Source organism: Chrysemys picta, chromosome 4 (assembly GCF_011386835.1).
Source record: "Chrysemys picta bellii isolate R12L10 chromosome 4, ASM1138683v2, whole genome shotgun sequence".
NCBI lineage: Eukaryota > Metazoa > Chordata > Testudines > Emydidae > Chrysemys > Chrysemys picta.
In genome coordinates this window covers 86,740,197-86,765,643 of record NC_088794.1, presented here as the reverse complement: position 1 = coordinate 86,765,643, position 25,447 = coordinate 86,740,197, and the positions used below count along the sequence as shown (strand labels likewise).

The window sequence follows — 25,447 nt, the reverse complement described above, 5'->3', positions numbered from 1 at the left end:
GTTCAGAAAACAAACTATACCACACAGCGGATAGGAATACTAGGGAAATGCCAGTAAAAGTGAACTGTCAAGAACAGCTACTAATTGTACCATTGTTGGTATCAAGAGACAAATGTCTTTCTATGGGCAAGATTGGACTGGATTAAGAAGTTTAAATGTACACTGGTTAAGAGTTTAATCAACGTTCAGCAGGGGCCCAAGGCATTTAAATGCAGGGAAGGTCCAGGTGAGGCCACAGCTGGAGTATTGTGTCCAGTTTTGGTCCCCCACTACAGAAGGGATGTGGACAAATTGGAGAGAATCCAGCCGAGGGCAACAAGAATGATTAGGGTGCTGGGGCACATGACTTATGGGGAGAGGCTGAGGGAACTGGAGTTATTTAGTCTGCAGAAGAGAAGAGTGAGGGGGGATTTGATAGCAGCCTTCAACTACCTGAAGGGGGGTTTCCAAAGAGGATGGAGCTAGGCTGTTCTCAGTGGTGGCAGATGACAGAACAAGAAGCAATGGTCTCAAGTTGCAGAGTGGGGAGGTCTAGGTTGGATACTATTTCACTAGGAGGGTGGAGAAGCACTGGATAGGTTACCTAGGGAGGTGGTGGAATCTCCATCCTTAAAGGTTTTTATGGCCTGGCTGGGGTAATTTAGTTGGGGTTGATCCTTCTTTGAGCAGGGGATTGGACTAGATGACCTCCTGAGGTCTCTTCCAACCCTAATATTCTATGATTACAGTGGTGGGCTCTTTAGAAACATTTAATTATAATGACCACATGAAGTTCTCACCCTGCCCTTATTCAAGCAAAGTCCCCATTGAATTCTGAGGGCCAGATAACCATAATCAGCATAATTTTACAGAAGTCAATGGAGGATCTGACCCTGAGTGAGGACTTCAGAATTTTACCCAATAAGCAGTACTGGATAAATGAAAAACAATTGGCAATATCTTGAATAGCCCTCACCCAGCCTTACCTTAGTCTTCAGGGGTAAAAGCTGAGTGATAAGAGGCAAATTGCTTCCAGCTCAGCTCCAGGTGTCCAAAGCCAGTGGCCTTTCTCCCTCATCCCAGGATTTTCACGGGATGGAATTTGTCTGCTCTCCAAATCTAGAATCTCTTGGAGATGGGCAGAGAGATAAGCCCACTTTTTCAATGCTGAAAAGATCTTTAGGAGGCTTGGAGGGTCCCTGATCCCACGCATGAGCAATTCTCTCTATGCCTGAGTTTCATTCCCCGTTAAATGGGGATAATACTGACCTATATCATAGGGCTGACATGAGGTTTAAAGTGTGTGAAGCACTCTGAGATCCCTTGAATGGAAGATGCTACAAAAAGGCTAAGTATTATTATTACTCTAAACAAAACACCAGGGAAAGTCTATTCCAAATTATGGTGGCTATGTTGGGAATGGGGTAGTCATTATGGAAAAGAGAGTCCATCCCAGTTGGTAATGGTAAGAGGGGAACATTCTGTTCCAGGGATTAGTTCCACTTCCCTCATTGGGGAAGTGGGTGTAAAGTATACCCCTGTGTTTGGTAAATCCGATGACCCAGAAATCTGCAGGTTTTATGCAAATAATGCAATGTTTCAGTTTGCATGTTTAATATGCATGGGACTCATTTGCATAAGTCTTTTTAATGAACAAGTTTTATTTTCCACTCCTGCTCCCTCATGCAGTAACAGTTGCTCACCCCCCAACCATGATAGGCATGCTATAAGCCTTTACGCATTAGAAAAAAGTTCCTAACTGTCAGGGTGGTTAAACACTGGAATAAATTGCCTAGGGAGGTTGTGGAATCTCCATCTCTGGAGATATTTAAAAGTAGGTTAGATAAATGTCTATCAGGGATGGTCTAGACAGTATTTGGTCCTGCCATGTGGGCAGGGGATTGGACTCGATCTCTCGAGGTCCCTTCCAGTCCTAGAATCTATGAATCTGTAAAAATAAATAACTTTACTAGATATTTAGGTGCCTTTAAGTCCTAACGAAACTGAAGCATAAATAAAAACTGAAGTCAAACATTTGGATTTATTGTTTAAAAATAGTATTGGCTGACAGTCTGATGGAGTGTCTCATATCAGAAATGCCAACAGCCACTAATGGAGGGAGAGCGAGGAGCCCAGTCACCATGGTGAGGGGATGAGAACTGTCCTCCTTCAGCCAAACCAAGAAAAATGCCACATGAATGCTTTTAATAATGTTAGACTCCAAACAAACCCCAAGCAGGAGGAGCCGAGTTCCTTCAATGGGAGACTCCCTCACTATGGGACTGTTTCAGACTCACTTGTCCAGCTCCTCTGACAGGTGGGATCATAGATACCATCTCCAGCCCCTGCTCTGCAATCACTGCTGGCTCTATTCCTGCTGTTCATCTCACTACAGCCCCAGCTCACCCTGTGAAGGCCCCTTCCCTGTTTCACACAGGAAATGAACAGCTCCGAGGTCTGACACGAGGTCAGGGTGAGTCACTCTAACCCCGCACCTCTGGTCCTTAAGGTCTCAGCTAAGTTGCTCCGTCCATAAACCAGAGCAAGCTAGCTGAAACCATAAAGATGAAGGTTTGAGAATGGAGCATTTCACCCCCACTTCCTATTTAAGCCTCCTTGTTTCCCTGGGTGATTTAGACACTCATTGGGGAACTCATAGAACTAGGAGTCTCCCAGGGAAATGGGAGACTTAACAGATGTGAGGATCCCCTCCTCCCTTGAGACATTTTAGGAGGGCTTTGCCCCTGGGGAAGGACAGGTAGCATTTGCATTGCCATATTCATTGGGCATTCCACCAGAGAAGGACCGCTTTCCATTTGCGGGAAGAGCTCCACAGGTCAGTAACTAATCCATGCATCCCCAACTGCCCTAGCTTTGGCCCTTCCAAGGCAGCATTGCCTACTTTGGGGGCTGTGCTAGCTGACTGTGGGCCCCTGGCAGAACAGGGACCGAGGGCATCTTGTGCCACTGTAATCCCTCTCCAGCTGGATAGCCTTAAGGGACTCAGTGCCAGCAGGGCAGACTCTGGGTGAATTGAGCCCTAGGTATCTTAGAGATGAGGGAAGCTAATCCCATTGATGTGCACATAACATGATGCCCCTGCGTGGGTTACTGACAGTGGGGGTTGAAGCAGTGAGTACTGGATCAGAAAGCATGAATCTCTACTGGCTGAGCTAAGAGGGAACTATCAACCTCTGTGCCTGGCCCACCCTCTAGACCAGGGGTGGGCAAACATTTTGGCCCAAGGACCACATCTGGGTATAGAAATTGTATGGTGGGCCATGAATGCTCATGAAATTGGGGATTGGGGTGTGGGAGAGGGTAAGGGCTCCGGCTGGGGTGTGTGGGCTCTGCGTTGGGTCCAGAAATGAGGAGTTCAGTGTGCAGGAGGGGGTTCTGGGCTGGGGCAGGGGGTTGGGGTGCAGGGGTGGGAGGGCTCTGGCTGGGGGTGTGGGCTCTGGGGTGGGTCTGGGAATCAGGGTTTGGGGTGCAGGATGGTGCTCCAGGGTGGGATCCAGGGGTTTGGAGGGCAGGAGGGAGGTCAGGGCTGTGGCTGGGGTTGGGGCATGGGAGGGGGTCAGGGGTGCAGGCTCTGGGCGGCGCTTACCTCAATCAGCTCCCAGAAGCAGTGGCATGTCACCCCTCTAGCTCCTATACGGAGGCGCAGCCAAGCAGCTCTGCACACTACCCCATCCGCAGGCGCTGCCCCTGCAGCTCCCGTTGGTCATGGTTCCTGGCCAATGGGAGCGGCTCTTGGGGCGGGGGCAGCATGCAGAGCCCCTTGGCTACCCCTATGTGTAGTAGCCGAAGCGGGGACATGCTTCTTCTTCCGGGAGCCATGCAGAGCCACGGAATGCACGAAGTGGGGCAAGCCCCCGACCCCGCTCCCCAACTGGAGTGCCAGAGCGGGGCAAGCCCCGGACCCTGCTCCCCGGTGGGAGCTCGAGGGCCGGATTAAAATGTTTGACGGGCTGGATGTGGCCTCTGGGCTGTAGTTTGCCCACCCCTGCTCTAGACAGTGTTAGAATGGCACACGCTGCAAGTGTGGGTTACACAAAGATTGTGGAAAGCCCCTTCTCAATGGCTCCAGATCATGAAAAGCACATTTTGGGGTAGTAAGAGACAGAAATGTAATTACTATTTGCTAAAACTTGAACTAGGCTCTTAGTTCTCCACAGCTCCGTGATGGGTGGATGCTGAAGCAATTGGATGGAGGTGTTGCATTGTAGGACCAGCAGTTGACTTGGAAGGAACTCCATAAAAGCAGTGACGCTTTCTGTTTTAATATATCAGATATGAAGCAAAAGCAGGGATTGTAATGGGATCCTTCTATTGTACAGGAAAGGGGAAAAGAAGCATTTTGTTCGTTAGTAGAGGATCCTGGTTAGAAGCCAGGAGGAACTGGAAGCAGAGAGAGCACTGGTCTGTAAACTTACCTCTTGCATGGTATGTTGCATCAATTCAGAAAAGTCAGGCCAGGCTAAAACAAAAGGACATTTTGTTTAAACTCATCTGAAAGTCTCATCTTACAAGTGACTTGTGTACTATATTCATAATGCAGAAAGGGTAGAAGTTCAAATTAAATATGAGATCCCTTTTCCCTTCGTGCAGGTTTTGGTAAATTGGTTACTGACAATCAATGCTGCTGCACCCAGGAGGTCTCGGGTTACCTGCTTGCTAATTCCAAACCTGTTCAAGCTTTGTTTTTCTTCACTTACTTTTATTTTTAAACAACTATTTGTAGTTCAAGCAAAGCCGTGACAGGATTATCTCTATGAAAGGAGGATTTCAATTGCAAAACAGACTTAGATCAGAAGCAGTGGGAAGACTTTCCAGAACCTGGTACATTAGTATCCCTGCATCTAGCTCATAATGCTGAAATTAAACAGTTTAGCTAACTTTGCTTTAATATCAACCGTTCTGCACTGGCCAGTTCTTCGAAGCAGGAACGATGACCACGCTGGTGCTAGAGCCAGCTCTCATGCACAAGGCACCAGTGTATATATTTTGTGACGTGCTTGGGGAACCTTTGGGATGAAAGGTTCTCTTGAAATATAAGATAGAGGTATCCAGAGTGAAGCCCAAGGGCTAAATGTGGCCCATCGTATCCAAATATGCAGCTCTGGGCCACCCTCTCCCAAAAGCTGCAGAGTGAGGACAAAACTGATAAATCACAAGTTTTTATTGCTGGTGAACTCAAACAGGCAATTTTAATCTATTGAAGATACATGTACAAGCAAATATTAGGCCTTTTTGTGTGGGGTTGGGGGTGTGTGATAAATTTTGTATGTAAATGTCTCTGCACATTAGGTATAGCTCCCAGGCTCCTGAGGAGCTGCTAATGTGGGCCTTGCTGTCATGTAGTTTGGGCACCCTTGTTGTAAAATGTTATTGGTAGTATTCACTTGTATTGAAGGGGAGATTAAATCTCTGACTGCAGCCACCGTTGCTCTTCAGAAAGAGAAATGAGTCCTGCATGGTGTAGCAGCAGATACAGAGCCAGTTTTTCAGAAGTACTCAGCACCTAGCAGGTGCCATTGAAAACAGGAACTGGAGAGCACTCAGCACTTTTGGAAATCTGGCCAATGGTGTCTTTGTTGGAAGGTGCCAGGGTACCCAGTAATAGTAGGAGAGTGATCCAGTGGATGCTACACAGTGATTTAATAATGTACTGGGTCCAATTCAGTTCCTGGTGTGCAAACTGCAAGTAAAGTGCACTTTTGTGGGTAAATTAGAGCCCCGTGAGGGTGCAAGAGCTGAGCGGTATTTGTCAGTCATTGGTGAACAAGAAGCTTGAATAGGTGCCACAATGGTAACTCGGGGGCAACTGAGTCTGATTTGCATGATATAGCCACATGTCAAAGGCCACTCAGGGACCATTCCTTAAGTGAGCCATTGATTGTTATGCAGCTGTGCAAGAACAGTCGCACTTGGGGAGTTTCTAAAGCCAAAGAACACATGATTGAGGTGCTGGTCACCACCGTGGATAGCTGCCCCCACCCCGGAGTCATAACTGTGGGGTCATTGGTTGTGCTGCCAATTCACTAAGCCACTTAAACCTTCTTAATGTTTCTGCAATGGCAGGGTTCCAGTGCAACCTGCTCCAAAGTGAGGGCATGACCTGACGCAAACGTTGCATGCTGCACAGAAGGCAGTGCTACAGCCGAGTTAAACTGGGCAGCTAGAAGGTCCTAGGATTTAGACACTGAGGCTTGGTCTACACTACCCCCCCTAATTCGAACTAAGGTACGCAACTTCAGCTACGTGAATAACGTAGCTGAAGTTCGAAGTACCTTATTTCGAATTAGTTGAAACTTACCTTGGTCCACACTCGGCAGGCAGGCTCCCCCGTCGACTCCGCGGTACTCCTCTCGGCGAGCTGGAGTACCGCAGTCGACGGCGAGCACTTCCGGGTTCGACTTATCGCGTCCAGACTAGACGCGATAAGTCGAACCCAGAAGTTCGATTTCCAGCCGTCGAACTTGCCGGTAAGTGTAGCCAAGGCCTGAGGTTAGTCACCCTCACACATTCTCTTCATGAATGCAACTGCCACAATGGATAGGCATGTCCCAGTTCCTGTCTGCACCTCCTCTCCCTCACTCACCCCCTAATATCTGACTCTACTGCTTATGAATTGCCCCCATGTGCAGATTACCCATCCATAGCATTTGTACACCCAAAGTGATTATTTTGCTAAGATCTAAATATTTGAAACCATCATTTACCTGGCTGATAAACTGAACCTATTATTTCTTTGATTTCATGGTACTGGCATCATAGCATGGAAAACACGTTTCTGTTCTCTGTTTGTTGGTTTAATTTAATGAACTACAAAAAGGGAATATTAATACCTCTCTCTATGTTCTGGGTATTTCAGGAGGCATTGCATACCACAGGACAGAGCTCATTAACTCCTTGCTGCCACTGCTTTCACATGTCCGTTGCCGGCAAAGGTTGTCATGTGAAATGGGGCACAGGGAGGAATAAAACAATTGCATTTTGTGCAGTACAGAAAAAAATTAACACTGTGTGTTGATTCTTATTCAGAAGCAGCAGCGTTACCAACAAACAATTCCATTGATAGCAACAGAGTTTCTTTTCCCTCTGGAATGGAATTCCACAGACCAATGGGCAGATTTACGGGCTGAGTGCTGGCTAGAGAGAACAGTCATGGACCAACATGGTAATAATCCAGCCATTCCCAACACAACAATCACACACGCATTCACATCTTGAACCAAATTCATTGCTGGTGCAATGCCACTGACTTGGGTGGAATGACACCTGGAATTAATCTGGCCCCATATACCTATTTACAGCACACCCTCCTCATAAAGCTCTGAGTGAGAGAAGACTGCCATGTGGTACAATGCATCCTTGTTGCTTATGCCAGCAGCCAAGAAGAGTCCTCAGGACAAACAATTAATGTGTGGCTGCCAGAGCAATGCATCTTTCATGCCACCACCTCCCCCACAGCCTCAGGATTGTTCCCAAGTGGCTAAACTTGAAACTATCTCTAGCTGAGATAGCTCTAAAATAGAGCAACAGTACCTTGCAGCCCTTCCACCTCCCTGCTGCCCCTCTCACAACCCAACCTCATTCTCATCTGGAAGAAATTGAGGAATAGCCCCATTGTGCTCCTTAGAAACTTTCTTTTTTAACATACTCCCTGATATCAGGCAGTGAGGCACATCCTGTGCTGCCCCAAATCAGCTTTATGGAGAGGGTTTGCTGTACTTAGTTTAAAATAGCATTTAGGAAGGGAAAATAAAGTCAGTACTCGGAGAAGAACACTGGGCCAAGCTGAGACAAGATCAACTGGTGCAGGAGGAAATAGACACAGGCGATATAGTCTGTCCCAGAGGACTCCGACTGATTCCTGGTTGCTGCCTTAATCAAATGAGGACTTTGACATCAGGCAGTGCAAGGGGCTGCAGTCAGAATTAAGTCATCAGCATCCTTAGTGACAGAGAAATCCCTGGGAAGGAAGGCAGAAAACCCCAGGTGGCGTCTACATCTCCATTGGGTTTGCCTGGTTGGAAATGGAGCTGGAGCTTGGAGCAGCCCTTGTGATGAGTTCCACTGTGAGGGGAAGACTTCAGCTATTTCTCTCTTTGGCCACTTTGCCGTGATTCAGATTGCACAGGGTATGGTGGAATTCACCCGGCAGAAAAGGCCTTTTATTTATAAAAAGGAGTGGGGGGAAAACTCTCGAGTGAGCATCAGGACTGAGAATTCAAAAAGTACAAGTTTCATATAAATCCAGCAAGATGTCCAGCACCATAACATACTATGGTGCAATAAAGAACCTTAGGGGAAGGTCAGGGAGACCACAAGAGGGGGCGCTGTCTACCTTCCCAGTAGAGCACCACTGTTGGGTCGTTCTCAACAGCAGATGGATTTTCCTTGATCCTGCAGCATCTCAGGTCCCATGGGAGGTATTGGTTGCAAGCAAGCACCTGAATATTGCCTAATGGAATAAGCCAAATCACTAATTTAGCCGGGGCGTCTATGCCCATCCACTAGTTTGTTTTTTGTATACATTTCAACTGTAGCATTTTTTCTCATTTCTCCACATCCAGTAAAATGCAGCTAACAGGACTTTTTTTCCCCCATAATAATTTAGAAGTCAGAAACAACCTAACCAACAAGTAGCTGACACTGCTTCTTGTGGCCAAAAACATAAAATCCATAGAAAATCTATTGGTTCCATTTTTATTCTGCTATATCCCATGCATGCCCTCATCATAAAGGGGATTGTGTATCGTACAGGATGTATCAGTCTTTGAGACCAGTCTGGGATGTGGCTGGGCTCTCTCACTAAGTGTGGCATTGGGTTATTGTTCAATTGGTTTTGACATGGCCGTTGGCCAAGGCGATTGTGGCAGTAGGGTCCCCTGGCTCAGCATTTTCATCAAATCGCAAGCGCAAGGTGTTCCTGATAACCAGCTGCTCCATGATGAACGCAGCACAGAACCATGGGATGGCATACTCTAGGGTGATGAGGCCCATGAAGTCAAAATCAAACTGTGAATAGTCCCAAGGGCAGGCGTTAAACTGGCGCAGGATGAAGCCAGTGGTAAACTCCCAAAGGTATGTCCAGAGGGTGTAAATGAGGCATCGCACTAAAATGTTACACTTGTCTTTCAGATACAGGTACATCTTCTCCACAATGAGGATGGAGGTCCCATAGATGAAGAGTGCCCAGACACTGGTGACACCTGGGAACTTCCAGTTAAAGTTGACCACAAACTCCCAGGCAGCCGTAAACATCACCTCACAGAAATAGCCATGAATGGCATAGAGGTACCACCGTGAGAAGGCAGTCAGGGGTTCCGCAGCAGCCATCCTTCCACACAGTCCCCAGCCGGAACTCTGAAAGGAACAAAGACAGGCAGAAAATCAATAAGGACATCACTGGGTCTCATCTCATTGGGAGGAATACAAGTAAATTAACAACATCGACAAGAGAGAAGTCGAGAAATGAGATGTATCCCTTTTGATGACGGGATTAACCAGAGATGCAAAAAACTTTAGGTGGTTTCATTCTTCGTAGCATTAATCTTAGTGCTGGTGAAAGCTGACAGATTGGTGATTAAGAGGCTGGCAATCAGACAGCACCAGTGCAGGTTTCCTGCACACTGCACTACCAGGAGGACTTGGATCGAGCTGGTACTCAGTGGTAATGAGGGAGATGAAGGGTAGTGTGACTACAAATCAGCTTACTGGAAACAAGTAATACTATGAAAAATACAGGAGGAAGAAGTCCTTTAGTTCTGAAAGAAGTAGCACTGACCCCCATTTTGCTGAATCTCAGGCAATATAGGACAAATGAGGCAAGTAAGGTATTGAAATAATCTTAGACCCTTATGGTGCCCTCCATGGTTCATGCCCCCAGAAATCTCAGTTTAGCAAACAGGGATTTGAGGGTGCCCTTTTAACTGGCTAGTGAGAGAAACAAAGAGAAGTGTTCTCAGCTGTTACACCTGCCCCTGTTCAACTGAACCGTTGCTGTACATTAAGGAACTGGCAGACATGAGATATCTGGGATTCAGGGAAGCATTTGATAAAATACAGAATTGCCTGATTTACAGTCAAAAGGCACAAGAGATCTATTGAAATACATTCAAATTTGGCTTCTGGAAGCATAAAGGGTGAGAACAAAAAGGAACGCTGAGGGTAGAGATCTAGTTAGTCATGCTGAGAGGGGGTTTGGAATAAGGACCCTATGTCTGTATACTGGAGTGTAAGTTACAGAAGAAGACATGAGGGTGGAGAAAAAGATTTTAAAAGGGAATAACTTCTTCATCACCCTAATCAAGTTCAACCCTCCCCCTCCCAAACAATTACTATTCCATCCTTCAAATATCTGTAGAGATTTATCATGTCTTAATCACTGCTTAGCCAAGCTATACACATTGTCCCAAGTTCATCCTGGTGTAACTCCATTGACTTGAGTAGAGTTACACCAGAAATGAATCTGACCAATTTACTGTTTTAAAAATCTATCCTTACAAATCAGTTTCTCCAGTCCCTTGTTCAGATGCTGCTTTCTAACTAACTTCCTTCCTCAGGCGCCCTCTGAACTGGACAGCTTTATGGTACAAGATACCCAGAACTGACTGCAGAATGTCAGGTGTGGTCTTAACAATGCCATAGAGAGAGAGCGTAAAACCTCCCTGCTCTGTAACATGATGCCTCTCTCTATACAGTATTAAATTGCACTGGAGGTGAGGTACTGGTGGGAGGTGAGTGAGAGAAGGATTTGTTTGGGAGAGAAGGAAGACTTCCAAAGGAGAAAAAGGCATCCAAATAATGGGCAGAGGGAGGAAATTTACCTAAAAATGGCATAAAGGGAAGGAAAATTATTGTGGGGAGAGGAGGTTAATCTGCTATTTGTTTCTGAAAAAGGAGAAGGATCAAGGTAGTACTGAACATAAGGAAGACAGATGAGTGCCCATGGCCCACTCACTCTTATATGAGAGCCATTAAGATGACCAACCAGCGCCCACTGTCATGATGTTTTTTATGAAGTGCACACCTATCCCACTAGTCAATGAACTGAGACCCACTGTCAAAGGGCGACTGGCCCCTTTATGAGGTAATGAGTCCAGCCTCACCTATGACTCATTCAACCCTCCTCCTCCTCCTTAGGTAGGAAAAATTAGTGTAGCCACATAACAGGTAGGTCATGTGCTTAAAAGTCAGTCCAGACCTAGAGAGAAGCCCCCAGAAAGCTAAAAGGAGGAGGAAAGGCAGACAGCTCAGAAAGGAGACTGCCTGTCTGCCAAGCAGAGCCTCAGGAGGGCTGTGGGCCCCCCTGAACCAAAGGAGAGAAGAGGTGCTTTGTGAAGTAGAGCTGGAAACTGGCTCTAATTACAGTATAGCCCCCCAGCAGGGGGCCGTGCGACTCCTCAGTCATGGAGAAAAACCCCTGCTTTAAATCACAGCACAAGCCAAAGAAGCATGGCTGTAGGGCTCCTGATTTACATGGAACAAGGTTTGGAACTGGGTGGACAAAGTGCCAATAAGAATTAATAAATGATACCAACTAGGGGGATCTTACTTTAAGTATTCTGGCATGGGAGCGAATTATTGCAAGAAGCCAGAGGGAGCTGAGGGCAGGATACCTGCAAAGCCATACCATTTTACATAGGCCGCTGACCAGCCTTCAGGTGCTGCAGACTTTGGGTCAATATCAAACTGGTTGACCTACAAGTGAAAGACTACAAAGTCATTGGAAAATTCTCTGAGCCATTCAGACCCCAACTTAAGAATGATTTAATCAACCAAGAAACTCTGAGGATTTGAGGGCAATAGGGTTGTTGCCTGAGACGTGTGTAGGTGTAACATCACCACTGAGAGCTTCAGTGCAGTGCATGTCACTAATGTTCCTGACGGTGATCAGGGGAACTGCCAGCAGTTATTCTATGTGCTGTTACTTGGTTTCTCCTCAGCACAGCTGAGAGACCTGGGCCAATGAGTTTTCATATCATTCCTCCATTTTCACATGATTTCAAGAGAAAACTGATATATACACCTGCTAGTTAGAGTTAGGAGTAGGAGATGGGGTGGGGGGAGGCCAGAACAGTGTCTGAGGGAGGACAGGAGTTATGAGAAGGATCAGAGGAACTATTCCTATCCAGGGAAGACAAGGCACAGGGAGCTATCACTGTCTGGAGAGGAGAGGGGTCGGGGAGTCCAGGAGGACACAGTCCAGGGCTGAGGTTCTTCTAGGTCATTTCTATAAGGCTTTCTAACTCCCCCCCCCCGCAGGAGCTGTGTTTGCATTCTGTTGGTTGAGAACTCCCGCAGCCCCAATGCTGTCTGCATACTCAGGTCTTTCTTTCCAGTAAGTTCAGAAATGTCTTTTCAAAATGTTCTGAGGCCTTACAAAATAAAACTCAGCAAGAGAAGCATTGAAAGATGCAGTAAGCACCTTCTCTCAAAGTCACAACTGCTTCTGTTCAAGTCCTGTTGCTGCATGCCTGCCCACTAGTGACCAAACACTCAGGTAGATGTGTCCATCTAGCAGCACCCCCTTCTGGTAGCCAGCTTTGCTGTGCAGGTGCATCTGGTGTTCAGTCCAGACTAAAACTGCACCCCTTCCAGTGCACAGCCAGCATTCCCAGAGCTGTGTTGTGGTGCTCTCAGAGGAAAGCCATTCTTTACTGATAAGATACACTCCATATTTATTAGATAATTATTCATCCCAGGGACTAACCCGAGACCAAGTCAACGTTCTCTCTTCTCTCGTATTTTTCTAAATAGGCATCTAGTCCACACAATGGGAGACTGGGGCCAGAAACTGAACACAGGCCTCCTGCAGGCCATACTTTGCACTAGCAACTAGTTCACCAGACAGACCATAACTGGGCTTTTTTGAGCCTTGTGACAATCACTAATGAAAACTCAACTGCCCACAATTATCAGCTGTGCTGGGAATGAACCAGGTAACTGTGCACTTATCAACTGACAGCAGTGTTAGCCACACCAATGTACATAACTCCCAGCAAATTCTGTGGAGACATTATCCCTATACATGTGCCTCAAGTGACAACCCCCTCAATTCCTAACCAGAGTTGTTTGAAAGTCAGAATGCCCCTTTCTGTGAGAAATTCCAACATTTTTGGAGAAAAAAGTCACTTTCAAAATGATAAGTAGCAACTTCAAAATTTCCTGCAGAAGGGCAATTCTGAAAAAAACATTTTGAAATAACCAGAATGTTTCATTTAGAAAATTTCTAATCAAAATATCTTCAGAGCTTTGGCTTCCAAGAAGCTCTCAGCTCGGCCCTGGCTCCCAGATGCCTTGCAGTGCAGCCATAGGGCCTGGATGCCCAAGCGTCCCAACTCCAGGGCAGTCTGCCACTGAGGCTACTAAGGATGGCAAGAATCCATGCTAGTTTTGAAACCTGCCTATGTTCTGAGGAAGATCTGAGGCAATTCACATGTTCCCAGGGAACATTTCAACAGCAGTGAATCAGCATTTTCCCATGGGAAAATGACCCACTGAAAAATTTCCAACTAGCTCTACACCTAACCCCTGAGGTTCCTTGCGGATTAAAAGATTCCAAAACAAGGCCTGCATTTCTCTTTTGCTGGATTTTGGTAATGCCCAATGGCCCCAAATGAAATCAGACCCTATCCTGCTAGGCACTCTGCAACTGTATAGGAAGCTGCAGCGCTTACCCTGAAGTGCTTACATTCTGTTGTATACAAGATGCAACATGTGAGTAACAAACAGAAAGGAAGTGTGAGGGGGAGATGCAAGAAATAATAAGATTACATAGTTACACAGATTAGCAATTGCACAACACAGTGGTTCTAAATCATCTAAGTGTTTATAAAATCCATCTAAGCCCCAAGCACCACACCACCTAGCCTTCATTGCTTAGCTGATTTCTTGTAAATATCACAGCAGAAGTGGCTGTAGAGAAGGGATAGGAAGGAGGCGAGATTAGTGGCTTTACAGATTCATTCAACGACAGCATTTTATGTACAAGGGGCATCCTGAAAGAAAGCACGGAGCCATTTGTTGAAGAAGCAGACTAACTGATCACAGTGATTCTTTCTGGCCCTAAAAATCTATGAAATGGAGGCTAGATGTGATAAGAAACAAGAACGAATGAGCAGGGAGGAGCAGATTTGTGAAGGGTCTTAAAGGCAAAGAGAAGCTTGAATGTGATGGCAGGATTTCTAATGGAATGACTGTGATAGTGATCAAAAAGCTCTTAAGAGTTGATAGCTGTTCTGTCACCGGTGGGAAATGAGGTGGAGTATATCAGTGCAATTCCCAGCAAGACAGCGCTGCAGATGGCACATTGCTGATTGTTCACAGCAGAAAGTGAATAGGGCACAGAGAGTGCACTCCTCTCCAACCCCTGGCGGTCGTCCCTTCAGGTCCCCCTGGCAGAGGGCAGCATAGGCAAAGCTTGTTCTGCTACTGCTCATGCTGCACTTTAAAAATAAAAAAATAAAACTTTATTTAGGAAGTTCTTACATGTTTATAAATCTTTGCCATATAAATTTCAGAAACAAATAATCATTACAACAGTGAGCTTTTGTTTAAAGAGATATTCTACAGGATTACAGTCATCATCAGATCTTCCTATTTAACAGGGTGTTGCCAAATTACAGAGTCAACATCATTAAAACCCCAAAATTGTTCCTAGTGATTTTATTAAATGGAGTGAAATCTCCGATTACACATAGACATACTAGGTCTGTTGAATATCAAATGTTAACATTTAAAAAACTGGACAGGTGTAGTTTTGTTTTTGCAAGTGAATGCACTTTGTCTGAATATTGAATAAAAGATAACCAAATATTTATGTATCTATCTGTCCTCTGTCTATTTTGCTGGGTATATAATTGGTGTGTTAATTTTTCCAAAACCACAACCTCCCCCACTTTTTTATTTAAACCATTCCTCCATAGTTGGGCTATTTTTCTTTTTTCAATGAAAGGTTACCAATAGCTGAGCATTTGCTAGAAGGTGAGAGATTAATTCTTTTTCTCTTTGTGCCTGACCATTTCCAATAAGAAGCCCAAGTGGATTACCAACGGATCATTTGGTAATAAACATTTAACAATTTGTGGTATTTTGTTACAGACTGCATCCAAATACTTTCTAATGACTGGTCTTATCCACCATATATGCATTAAAATCATCTTTTTCACCACAATTTCTTCACCATTTATCACCATTTAATCTCTCGCTCTCTATTTTAACCTGACTAGTGTGAGGTGCCATTGGAATAGTACCTTAAAGACATTTTCTTTTATTGTGCTACCTACTGATGTTGCTGGTCCTCTTTTCCAGATAAAACCCCATTCCTCTGCAGTAATTTGTCTAGCCACATCCTGTTCACATATGGGCACTTTTTTGTTAGGAAAGCTGCCTGCAAAGATTGATATAAATTAGTTCTAGAGACAAGGTGTGAGAGGTAATATATTTTATTGGACCAACTTCTGTTGGTGAGAGAGAGAAGCTTTCAAGCCACACAGAGCTCTTCCTCAGGTCTGGGAAATGTACTCAGAATGTATGTCTACAGTGCAATTAAAAACCTGTGTCTGGCCCATGCCAGCAGACTCAGGCTCACAGTGCTTGGGCTAAGGGGCTGTTTAATTGCAGTGTAGACGTTTGGGCTTGGGCTGCATCCTGAGCCATTTCACAGGGTCCTAGAGCCTGGGCTCCAACCCGAGCATATACATAGCAATTAAATAGCCCCTTAGTGTGATCCAGTCAGCTAGCACAGGCCAGTCCTGGGTTTTTAATTGCAGTGTAGCGATACACAGGTTGTCACAGCTAAATACAAGGTAGAACAGACTGTTTAGTATAAGAAGTTAACACATATTTTAAGGGACTGTTCAAGGTGAAGTGGTCCATTCATGGGGTAGGAGGAGAGAAGAAGGAAAAAAGGCAGCTTGGGATGGGGGTTGTTAGTGGGCCATAGATTGTTATAACAAAGAAATAATTATAATTTTTGTGTTTCCTAATTGGTCATCACTGCTATTAAATATCAGAGGGGTAGCCGTGTTAGTCTGAATCTGTAAAAAGCAACAGAGGGTCCTGTGGCACCTTTGAGACTGTTAGTCTCAAAGGTGCCACAGGACCCTCTGTTGCTTTTTACTGCTATTAAAGTTAGCTCTCAGTATGAGATGGTTTTCTAGAAAGTTGAGTTGGAAAAAACGGAGGACTTCAATTATTCAAGGCTGTGAAACTGGCACCTTTCTCCAGCACGAGATTCACTTTACAATTCAAATGTTTAAAGTGAAAGAGGTGCCTTCAAACTTAGCATGAAAATGTAGCAATGGCCAAAGTGTTAAGTGCCTTCTTTTGTTTCATGCAGTGTTATAGCCCTGTTGGTCCCAGGATATAAGAGAGACAAGGTGGGTGAAGTAATATCTTTTATTGAACGAACTTCTGTCGGTGAAAGAGACAGGCTTTCAAGCTACACAGAGCTCTTAAGTTCTTTTGCTTCAGTTTTCACCAAAAAGGTTAGCAGTCATCGGACAACTAACACAGGAAACGTCAGTGTAAATGGCGTAGGATCTCGGGCTAAAATAGAGAAAGAACAAGTTAACAATTACTTAGGATATGTCTACCCTTAAAATGCTACAGCAGCTCAGCTGCACCCCTGCAACTAGGCCGCTGTAGCGCTTCAGGGTAGACCAGGCTGGACAAGTTAGATGTCAAGTTGGCAGGGCCTCACAAAACACATCCTAGAATACTTAAGGAACTGGCTGAAGAGTTCTCCGAGCCATTAGTGATTATCTTTGAGAACTCATGGAGGATGGGAGAGATCCCAGAGGACTGGAAAAGTGCAGATAGAGTACCTATTTATAAAAAGGGGAATAAGGACAACCCAGGGAATTATAGACCAGACAGCTTAATTTTGGTACCCAGAAAGATAATGGGACAAATAATCTAACAATCAATTTGTAAGCAGCTAGAAGATAATAAAGTAATAAGTAATAGTCAACATGGATTTGTTCTTGTAAAATCAACCTAACCGCCTTTGACAGGATAATAAGCCTTACAAGCCTTGTAGTCCAGGAGTGGGGAGGAAACAGTAGCTGTGATATAGATCAACTTTAGTAAGGTTTTTGATACCGTCTCACTTGACATCAGAAGCAAACCAGGGAAATATAGCCTAGACAAACCTACAATAAGGTGGGTGCACAACTGGTTGAAAAATCATACTCAGGGAGTAGTTATCAATGATTCACAGGGATCTGTCCTGGGTCTGGTTCTATTCAATATCTTCATAAATGATTTGCATTACGGCATAGTAGGTACACCTATAAATTCTGCAGATGACACCAAGTTGTGAGGATTTGCAAGGGCTTTGGAAGACAGGATTAGAATTCAAAATTATCTTGATCAACTGGAGAAATGGTCTAAAATAAATAGGATGAAATTCAATACGGCCAAATGCCAAGTACTACACTTAGGGCAGGTCTACACTTAAAACGCTACATTAGTGCTTCAGTGAAGATGCTACTACGCCAACGGGAGAGCTTCTTGTGTCAGCGCAGTTAGCTACTGCCTGTCATGGAGGTGGATTATGTGGACAGGAGAATCTCATAGCGCTGTCTACACCAGGGTTAGGTTGGTATAACTGTCACTCGGGGGGGGGGGGGGTGTCACACCCCTTAAGTGACATAGTTATACCGATGGACGTTTATAGTGTAGACCTGGCCTTAGGAAGGAACGATCAATTGCACAAATACAAAATGGGAAATGACTGCCTAGGAAGGAGCACTGCAGAAAAGGATCGGGGCATTACAGTGGATCACAAACTAAATATAAGACTGTAAAACTGTTGCAAAAACAGTTACTATCATTCTGGGATTGATGTTGTAGGAGTGTCGTAAGCAAGACAGGAGAAGTAATTCTTCCGCTCTACTCAGCACTGATAAGGCCACAGCAGGAGTATTGTGTCCAGTTCTGAGCACCACACTTTGGGAAAGAGTGGACAAATTGGAGAAAGTCCAGAGAAGAGCAACAAAAATGATTAAAGGTCTAGAAAACATGACCTATGAGAAAAGATTGGAAAATTGGGTAGTCTGGAGAAGAGAAGACTGAGGGGGGACATAATAGTCTTCAAGTATGAAAAAGGTTGTTATAAAGAGGGTGATAAATTGTTCTCCTTAACCACTGAGGACAGGACAAGAAGCAATGGGCTTACATTGCTGCAAGGGAGATTTAGATTAGACATTAGGAAAATCTTCTTAACTGTCAGGGTAGTTAAGCAATAGGACAAATTACCGAGGGAGATTGTGCAATCTCCATTATTGGAGGTTTATAAGAACAGGTTGGACAAACACCGGTCATTCATGGTCTCGATAATACTTAGTCTTGCCTCGTTGCCGGGGACTGGACTAGATGACCCATTGAGGACCCTTCCAGGCCTACATTTCTATGATTCTATGTTTTGTCTGAACAGGGCTAAACTAGGGCAGCATGTGCTACCATTTTCCTATTAGGAGCTTCCTTCCCAATCTGCTGATGGAATTAGAGAGAGAAAAGGACTAAGTATTGAAATTACACATCATCCTCCCCCACTGTGTACCTGGGAACAGACCGTACCGAACTCCTTCCTTGCCTGGCAAGGCCTCTGTGGTTAATCACAGAATTTGCTGACAGGACAGAAGCCAAGAACTTCTATCTGCAGTTGACAAGGGCACTTTCAAAGCAAATGCCTGGCAGTCTACGTTTAAAGGGCTGTGTTACCATACAGAGCTAGATTTTCTGGCCCAGGACTGCAAGAAGAGGGATACTGTTATGGCACTGAGATGAAGGCTTCAAATGCCAGTTTGCCAATTGGGATTTGGCTGTTAGCCATTCCTGTGATCTGGGGAGGAGATATGGAGAGAGAGGCTGATGCTGTGGGCCAGGCAGATAAAATGAGGGGGGGGGGGAGGGGGGAAGAATAATCACACTGAATCAACAAACCACTCTCCAAATCCTCTTCTCAGGAACCAACTCTCTACTCAAGCTTGTTTGACTTTGCTAGAGGAATATGCCCAAATTCCAGGGGGAAGATAGCATCTTTCTGCCTCACATCTGACTAGAGAGATGCTTCCGGAAGTTAGAAGTGGGAGCAAGCTAATTCTTCCCTTCCCCTCCCACTGTAAGTAATAACCTTTTCTTCTACCCAGTGTATCTTGCCCCCTCCCAACCAATATTTTCACCACACATGCCAATACCCCGCTGCAGTCTAACAACCCTGGGATGTGGTCCTTTACATAGAGCAAGCTATATGCAGAGATCATGCAGTCCTAGTCACTTTCCCTTTTGAAGCCCACTCTGCGCATCTGAGAGCGAGCACAACTATGATGCTGACATTCTATTCTGATGCTAGACACTATCCATTGCCCAAGCTGAATCCAGGCTAGCAGTAGTGAAGTGGTGATGTGGGACCCACAGAGCAGGGCAGATTTGCCACACAAGCCCTTTGCGGAACATGTTAATGTGTGTCATGTGCATGTGTGATTAAAAATGTAGAACACAATCTGCTTGCTTGTCAAAACTCTCCTACCTAGAAGCTCTCATGCTGTGGTGGATCAAGGCCAAATCAACTGATCTGTGCCCTGTCTTCCAAAGGCTCTACCAGATCTTACACATCCTCCCTGCACCCCCATAGAGGCTGGCAAGCTTACCTTGAAAAGGATCCAAGGTAACTTACCTAATTCTGAATTGCCAGTATTAAAAAAAATAAAAAGTTTTTCATGGGACATTTCTTCAAATTAGTGGGGGACTGGAGGCTGAGAGTTCCCCCAGCTGGGGTGTATGTATGTAAGCTCAGGTGAATTTTAACAAGGCTGAAGTTGGTTCCTTATTCACAGTTCCCAGTTCCTTATTCAAAGATTTATTTTTAAATCAATCATCACTACGTTTAAATTTTTAAGGATATTCACCAAAATAAGTGAGAATAAATTGTATAATATAAATATATATATTCATGTTTTTAAGAATACACTTTAAGATACAAGCAAGACCCCAAACCTACATTGTGTAATTGCCTCTTAATGTCTGTCTCTTTCCCATTCCAGGGCCCACACCTTCCCAATCACTTCTGGTGTCTTGTCCAGTACATCCTGTAGCTGGTGGCAGCAGCTGATCCCTGTCAATCTCTCAAATCTGTCCCGGAGAGAATATGAATACAATAAAAAAGAATGATGACCAAAGAAGATTACATGAATCCAATTACCAGCTAAGCCAAAGGAGTTGAGTCCTTGTGGGTTTTAACAGTAATACTCCTCCATTCATGCTGCCCAGAAGGCACCGTTCATTGCCAAGGGAGCAGTAAGGCAGCCCCAGTCCAGTTCCCTAGGTGACTGCTCACGGAGTAAAGGGAGAACATGAAGACATCATCATTAATGTAGTCATTTTACTGACTTTAACCATGGAGAATGGCAGTAAAAGAGTATAAAGCTTGCACTTTCCCATTACCCTCATCTAGGGGCCACAAAATGTAAGGCAGAGAATGAAAACTGCAACTAAGCCTGGCAGATGGCAACACTAACATGGGAGCCATGAAGACAGAGACTCTATGTTTACAATAGGATGAGAGATGCTTGCTACTGTACCGATAACTGTACTTTATGGCATATGTACTGTATGCATGCACACACTCACATCCCATGCACATGGCTGCAGGCACCCAAGTACATAGATGCATTCTCATACCTGCATCCTACATTTCTATATGCACCAGCAGGCATGCACCCACATTTGACATGTGCACCAACATGTGTTGACAGGCATGAATAGAACCACAAACATATGTAATTATTTATGTCTGCACCTATGAGTACTCGCACCCATGTGCATCTACACATGCAAATGCATATCCCCTGGGTCTATGTGCACATACATGTAATCCATCATACACATGCACAGCCCACATACAAAAACTTGGTCTAAGAACGTATCTGTACAGAGCTTAATAGAATGGGGGTTTGATTCTAATCTTCTGATTGCTACTATCATATTAAATAATGCATGTGTGCCTGTCCACGCAATCCAGCAGCTTATGAAGAATTGTTGGGACAGACTGACTCCATGGCTGAGACTGGCATTTCATTCACAGCCAGCCAGGCTACTCTGGAGATGAATTGCAGGCATAGTATTAGCAGCAAGGTTTTAAGTCCTTTGGCCACATGTGGGGGGTTATCAGGAGCAACCCTGTGCTACTCAAAGCAAAGTGCTGCTGAGTGAGGGGTTGGCTCCTGCCAGCACTCCACTCTGGTCCCCAAAGGCTTCTTAATCACTAATGAATGGCCTGGTCAAGTGGGAATATTTCTGAGGGTCCATGACTGTCACTCACTGACAGTAGGGTGGGGGACAGCCAGTGTAACAACAGCCACAGGAGTCAGTGGATACTGATCCATGTTATGTGACAAGTGTATTAACCTTTGTATCTCTCACCCGGGTCAGGTGACTCGGGGGAGGAAATAAAGTTCACTCTCTTATCAGTACTCCTGCGTACTATCCTACTATTGCATGGTCTCTGTAAGAAGAGTGGGGACACTAAAGAACATAGCTTGTATCTCTATGCAAGGAGGATGCCTAATTTCAGGACCTTATAGTCTGACTATAGGCCAGACTCACATGAAAGACCCGTAAAAAACTGATAAATCCCATCCACCTTGGGATCCTAATGTACACAAGATCAGAATTACAGACCCATAAAATATAATCCCTGGCTCTCCCTAACTACAGATGTGACTTTACCAAGAAGCATTCATCCCAAAGCCTGTGGTAGTCTCTGCTGTGAACTGGATTTCAAAAGGCATGTATGTCACTGTTTTCATTGTGTTTAATAGTTTATGCTGTGGCACTTGCCTGTTTCTCAACCAGTAGATTCTGTTGTTATCACTGATTGGCCATTCAAAGCTTGCCCGCTTGGCTACCTCCAGGTGCTCACGGGGGGCAGGCCCAATGTTAATTTTCTCTCCTGGGAATTACAGCACAGCAATGAACAAAGAGTCTAAGGCCGGGCCTACACGGGTGGAAGCCTGGAGGATATCTGTAGCTACATGCCACAGTGAAAAGCAGGCTGTGTCCACACTGCGGTGTGTAGCTACACACGCGGTGTGTAGCTACACGCGGCAGTGAAAGGCTCTGGCAGTGAGACACTGCCCTGTTAAAAATAGCAGGGAGGCACTGCTTGGGCACGTAGAGAGCCGTGTAGGGCACATACTCTAAGGTTCTGGTATGTTCGCCTAAGCAGTGCCTCCCCACCTACACTGCTACTTATAGCCATGCCAGGGGGCATACAGCATAGATACGCTACACACTGCTGTAAATGTAGAAAAAGCCTAAGAAGGATAATGTTAGCTAAGGACCTACTTCTGCTCTCCCTGGGCCAAAGCCTCAGCTGCAGCTGAGCAGCACGCAGCATAGCTGAAAGGGGGGTGTACAAAGGCATTTGCCCCCCTCCGATGCTGGGGCTCAGTGGTCTCTGGACTGACCCCTATCATATAATAAACCAGCATGACTGGCAGCGGAAGGGAGCATTGCTAGGCTTTCCTCGTACTCCTCCAGTCTCTGACTGCCAGAAAGGTCCCTTGGGGACAGGGCTGTTCTAATTAATACCAGATGCTATTCTTCCTGCTCAAGGGGTCAGGAGCGGGTGGTTGGGACCAGGAGCTGCTATAGTGGCTTAACAGCACCCATGGGTCCCCCTACACTAGGGGAATCCTCCAGCAGCCATCCGAGCCAGCTTTAGGGCTATTGTGTGTCACTGGAGCTGAGCACTCAGACCTCCTAGTTGGAGAAGTGGGTGCTCAGTACTTCTGAAAATCAGGCCCCTAGTCTGTTAAGAAGGGCACCCAAATATTGTTGCAATCAGAATCAGTAGCCACTTTTGAAAGTTTGTGCCTAAACATTGTATTAGCGGATGGCAGCAAGTGTAGCAATCAGCAGAGCACTATGTGCATCACGGCTCCTTGGTTTGTTTTTGCAAAGTGATGAGTGACTCCTGGAGCTGACAGCATCCAGCCACCTAAGGAAGCACTGCAGTCCCCATCACCTTCTGCACTGTCGCTGCAGCCAGCAGACCTCAAGGGAGGACACCATCAAGATCAGGGCACTATCACCTATCTTATGTGATTTCCTAAAGCCATATGGAAATCCACAGAGTTCTTTTTAAATGTGTGTATCTTTTCTGAACGTATTCCCCAATCTTCTTTCCAAAAAAGAAAATCAGTTCTACCAGCTCATCCTTCATGAGCAACCCTACAATAACTAACCAATGTGAGAAAGCCAGTGCTCAGGAGCAACCCTACAATAATAAACCAAAATGTTCAGCTCAGCTCTTCTGAGCAAACTGTGATCATCAAAACCAGCATCAGTGTGCAATGGAGGAAAGCCACATTTGGCAGTGAAAACACATATCAGCTTTAGGAAGGGTGCTCTGGAGGAAAGAGGGTCTTATGGCTAAGGCACAAAATTAGGAGCATCTAAATTTCTACCTCTGCTAATGTGACCTCGTGCAAGTCACTTAAATTGTCTCTGCCTGTTTCCTCACGAATGGGGATAACAAGACTTCCCTCCCTCTCAGGAGTCCTATGAGGCTTACTTCATTGACCTTTGTACAATGCCCGGAGATCCTCAGACAAAGTGCTATAGAGAAGGGTAAAACAGGTATGATGTTAAGCTTCTGGGGAGCTAGAAGCAGAGAGTAAAAGATTGCTTTTAGAAATGTTGAACATGATGGTATCTATTAGCTTGTCTCAGGCAAACAGGCAAATTAGGCTTCTAAAATTCTACCTGTTATTTAGTGGAGAACAAAATGGCAGCTTCCAAAACCCTTTCCAAGTAAAGTTACAACTTGGGGAAACAAATTTCCTTCTCTACAGCACTTTCTCTCTTCTAAACCTTTCTGAACACCCCAGGCAAAGACAATGTAAAACATTTTTTTAAAAACCTTCCCACTGTGAAATATATTTATCTTACCCCAGAGCTCTCTCATACAGTATAATTACCCTGCAAGGGCCTTTCAACTTTATTGAACTTTTTACCATCTCTTATGTTCCAGAGGGTCCTGAAAATGGTCCAGCCACAATCTCTCTCTCTCCCTTTTGTTGTTCTCTTGATAGCAATTCTGTAGCTCCTCCACCCTCCCACCCCCCCAAAAAACACATCTTCTTTCTATCACACTAAAGTTGAGATTCCATGGAATCATTTCCTCCGAAAACCAGCACAGGAACCTTTGTATTAGCTGCCATTTACCAATCTGGCATTCCTGAAATTCCTCATAATAATCCTCAAAATATTGTGTGATTCTTTCTGACCAAACATGTCCCTTGGGAGTCTCCAGTAGTGTGGTTCTGCCATGTTCTTAGGTCTTAGTTCACAGGGTCTAGGTGATACAAATATCATATAGTTCCTGGATGGGGATGGAGCATAAGGAGAGGATACACTTCAAAAACCTATTGACTATTCATTAAAATACATCCTTCCCTTGCTACTGCAATTTGTGCCCAAAGACCTTAAAATTCCTTCTTCCTTGTCTGATTGGGCTCTACTTGGCCAATTCTAGTAAAGGTTCCTTCTGCCTAATAAAAACAAAAAACAAAACATCACAACCACTGAGCACAGGACCTCTACTTTAAAACAAACAAATGTGCAACATAAAAACTGACTCTGAAGTTTTGCCATTGGTGGACATGACTGTTAAGACCCATTTCTGAAAAGAGCCACTGTGTTTACAGCTGGGAAAGGTAGGTCCCCTAAGCAGTTTCTGTGGGAATAAACCACTCTCCTCCTGGCTTCCAGCAATTAGCTTACCACAAGGATTAGTTCACTGCCTCCATGGTTTTCAAAGCGTATCATTAGCAGTGGAAACATATTGTACAGTCAGAGGAATTAGTGGTGAGTTTTATTCTCTATTACCCAAGTGCTCTTCAACACAGACACTTGAAAATAGAGAACAATGAGCAACCCATGAGTCCCCAGTTATTATGGCTTAGTACAGCTGGCCCCACCACATAGTCAATGCGGATTTGTCCAAAGGATAAGGAGGGCAAGGAACTTTAGACCTATCTTGCAGGGAACTTGAGATCCAGGAGAGTAGTTCCCACACAGTGAGTTGGATTCCCCTCTGCCTTGTGCTGTCATTTGCAAAGATGGCATAAAATGCTACCAGATCAGAATAGCTGCATTTTACCCAACATCACATTCACTGTGCAGTGATGCAAGCAAGTACACAAGGACCAGGACGGTGGAAAACAGGGCCAGGAGGGGCAGCTAGAATCAGAAGAGGCAGTGTATAAACGAGGGGACAGATTCCCCAGTAAAGGACAGCTGCTTGGCTCTACATTGTCAGTGAAATGTGTCTCTAAAGCTGGCTTAACTAGCCATGGGAAGATCCTCCCAGTGCAAGGGGGATACTCTAGTGGCATAGAGCTAATGCAGGGGCTCTCGCACCACCCTTCCTCCCTGCTGCCAG

The 25,447-nt window shown here is 45.1% G+C and overlaps 2 protein-coding genes across 11 annotated transcripts in view; both read right to left on the bottom strand.

The window, feature by feature from the left end:
• Window positions 1–25,447, bottom strand: part of RAD51B (RAD51 paralog B) — a 682,929-nt gene that overhangs the window by 619,969 nt on the left and 37,513 nt on the right. The window lies entirely within an intron of this gene.
• The window catches only part of TMEM229B (transmembrane protein 229B), a 56,192-nt gene continuing 37,523 nt past the window's right edge, over window positions 6,779–25,447 (bottom strand). For 5 of the 10 annotated variants that reach the window (XM_005305907.4, XM_042849335.2, XM_024109212.3 and 2 more), the window contains one exon: window positions 6,779–9,354. In XM_005305907.4, coding sequence (XP_005305964.1) covers window positions 8,824–9,327 — 504 coding nt within the window. In that variant the 5' untranslated portion in view covers window positions 9,328–9,354 and the 3' untranslated portion in view covers window positions 6,779–8,823. Of the gene's footprint in view, window positions 9,355–15,278; window positions 15,383–19,999; window positions 20,131–25,447 lie in introns of all 10 variants that reach the window. The other 5 variants (XM_005305906.4, XM_065592937.1, XM_042849334.2 and 2 more) reach the window with 2 other exon arrangements.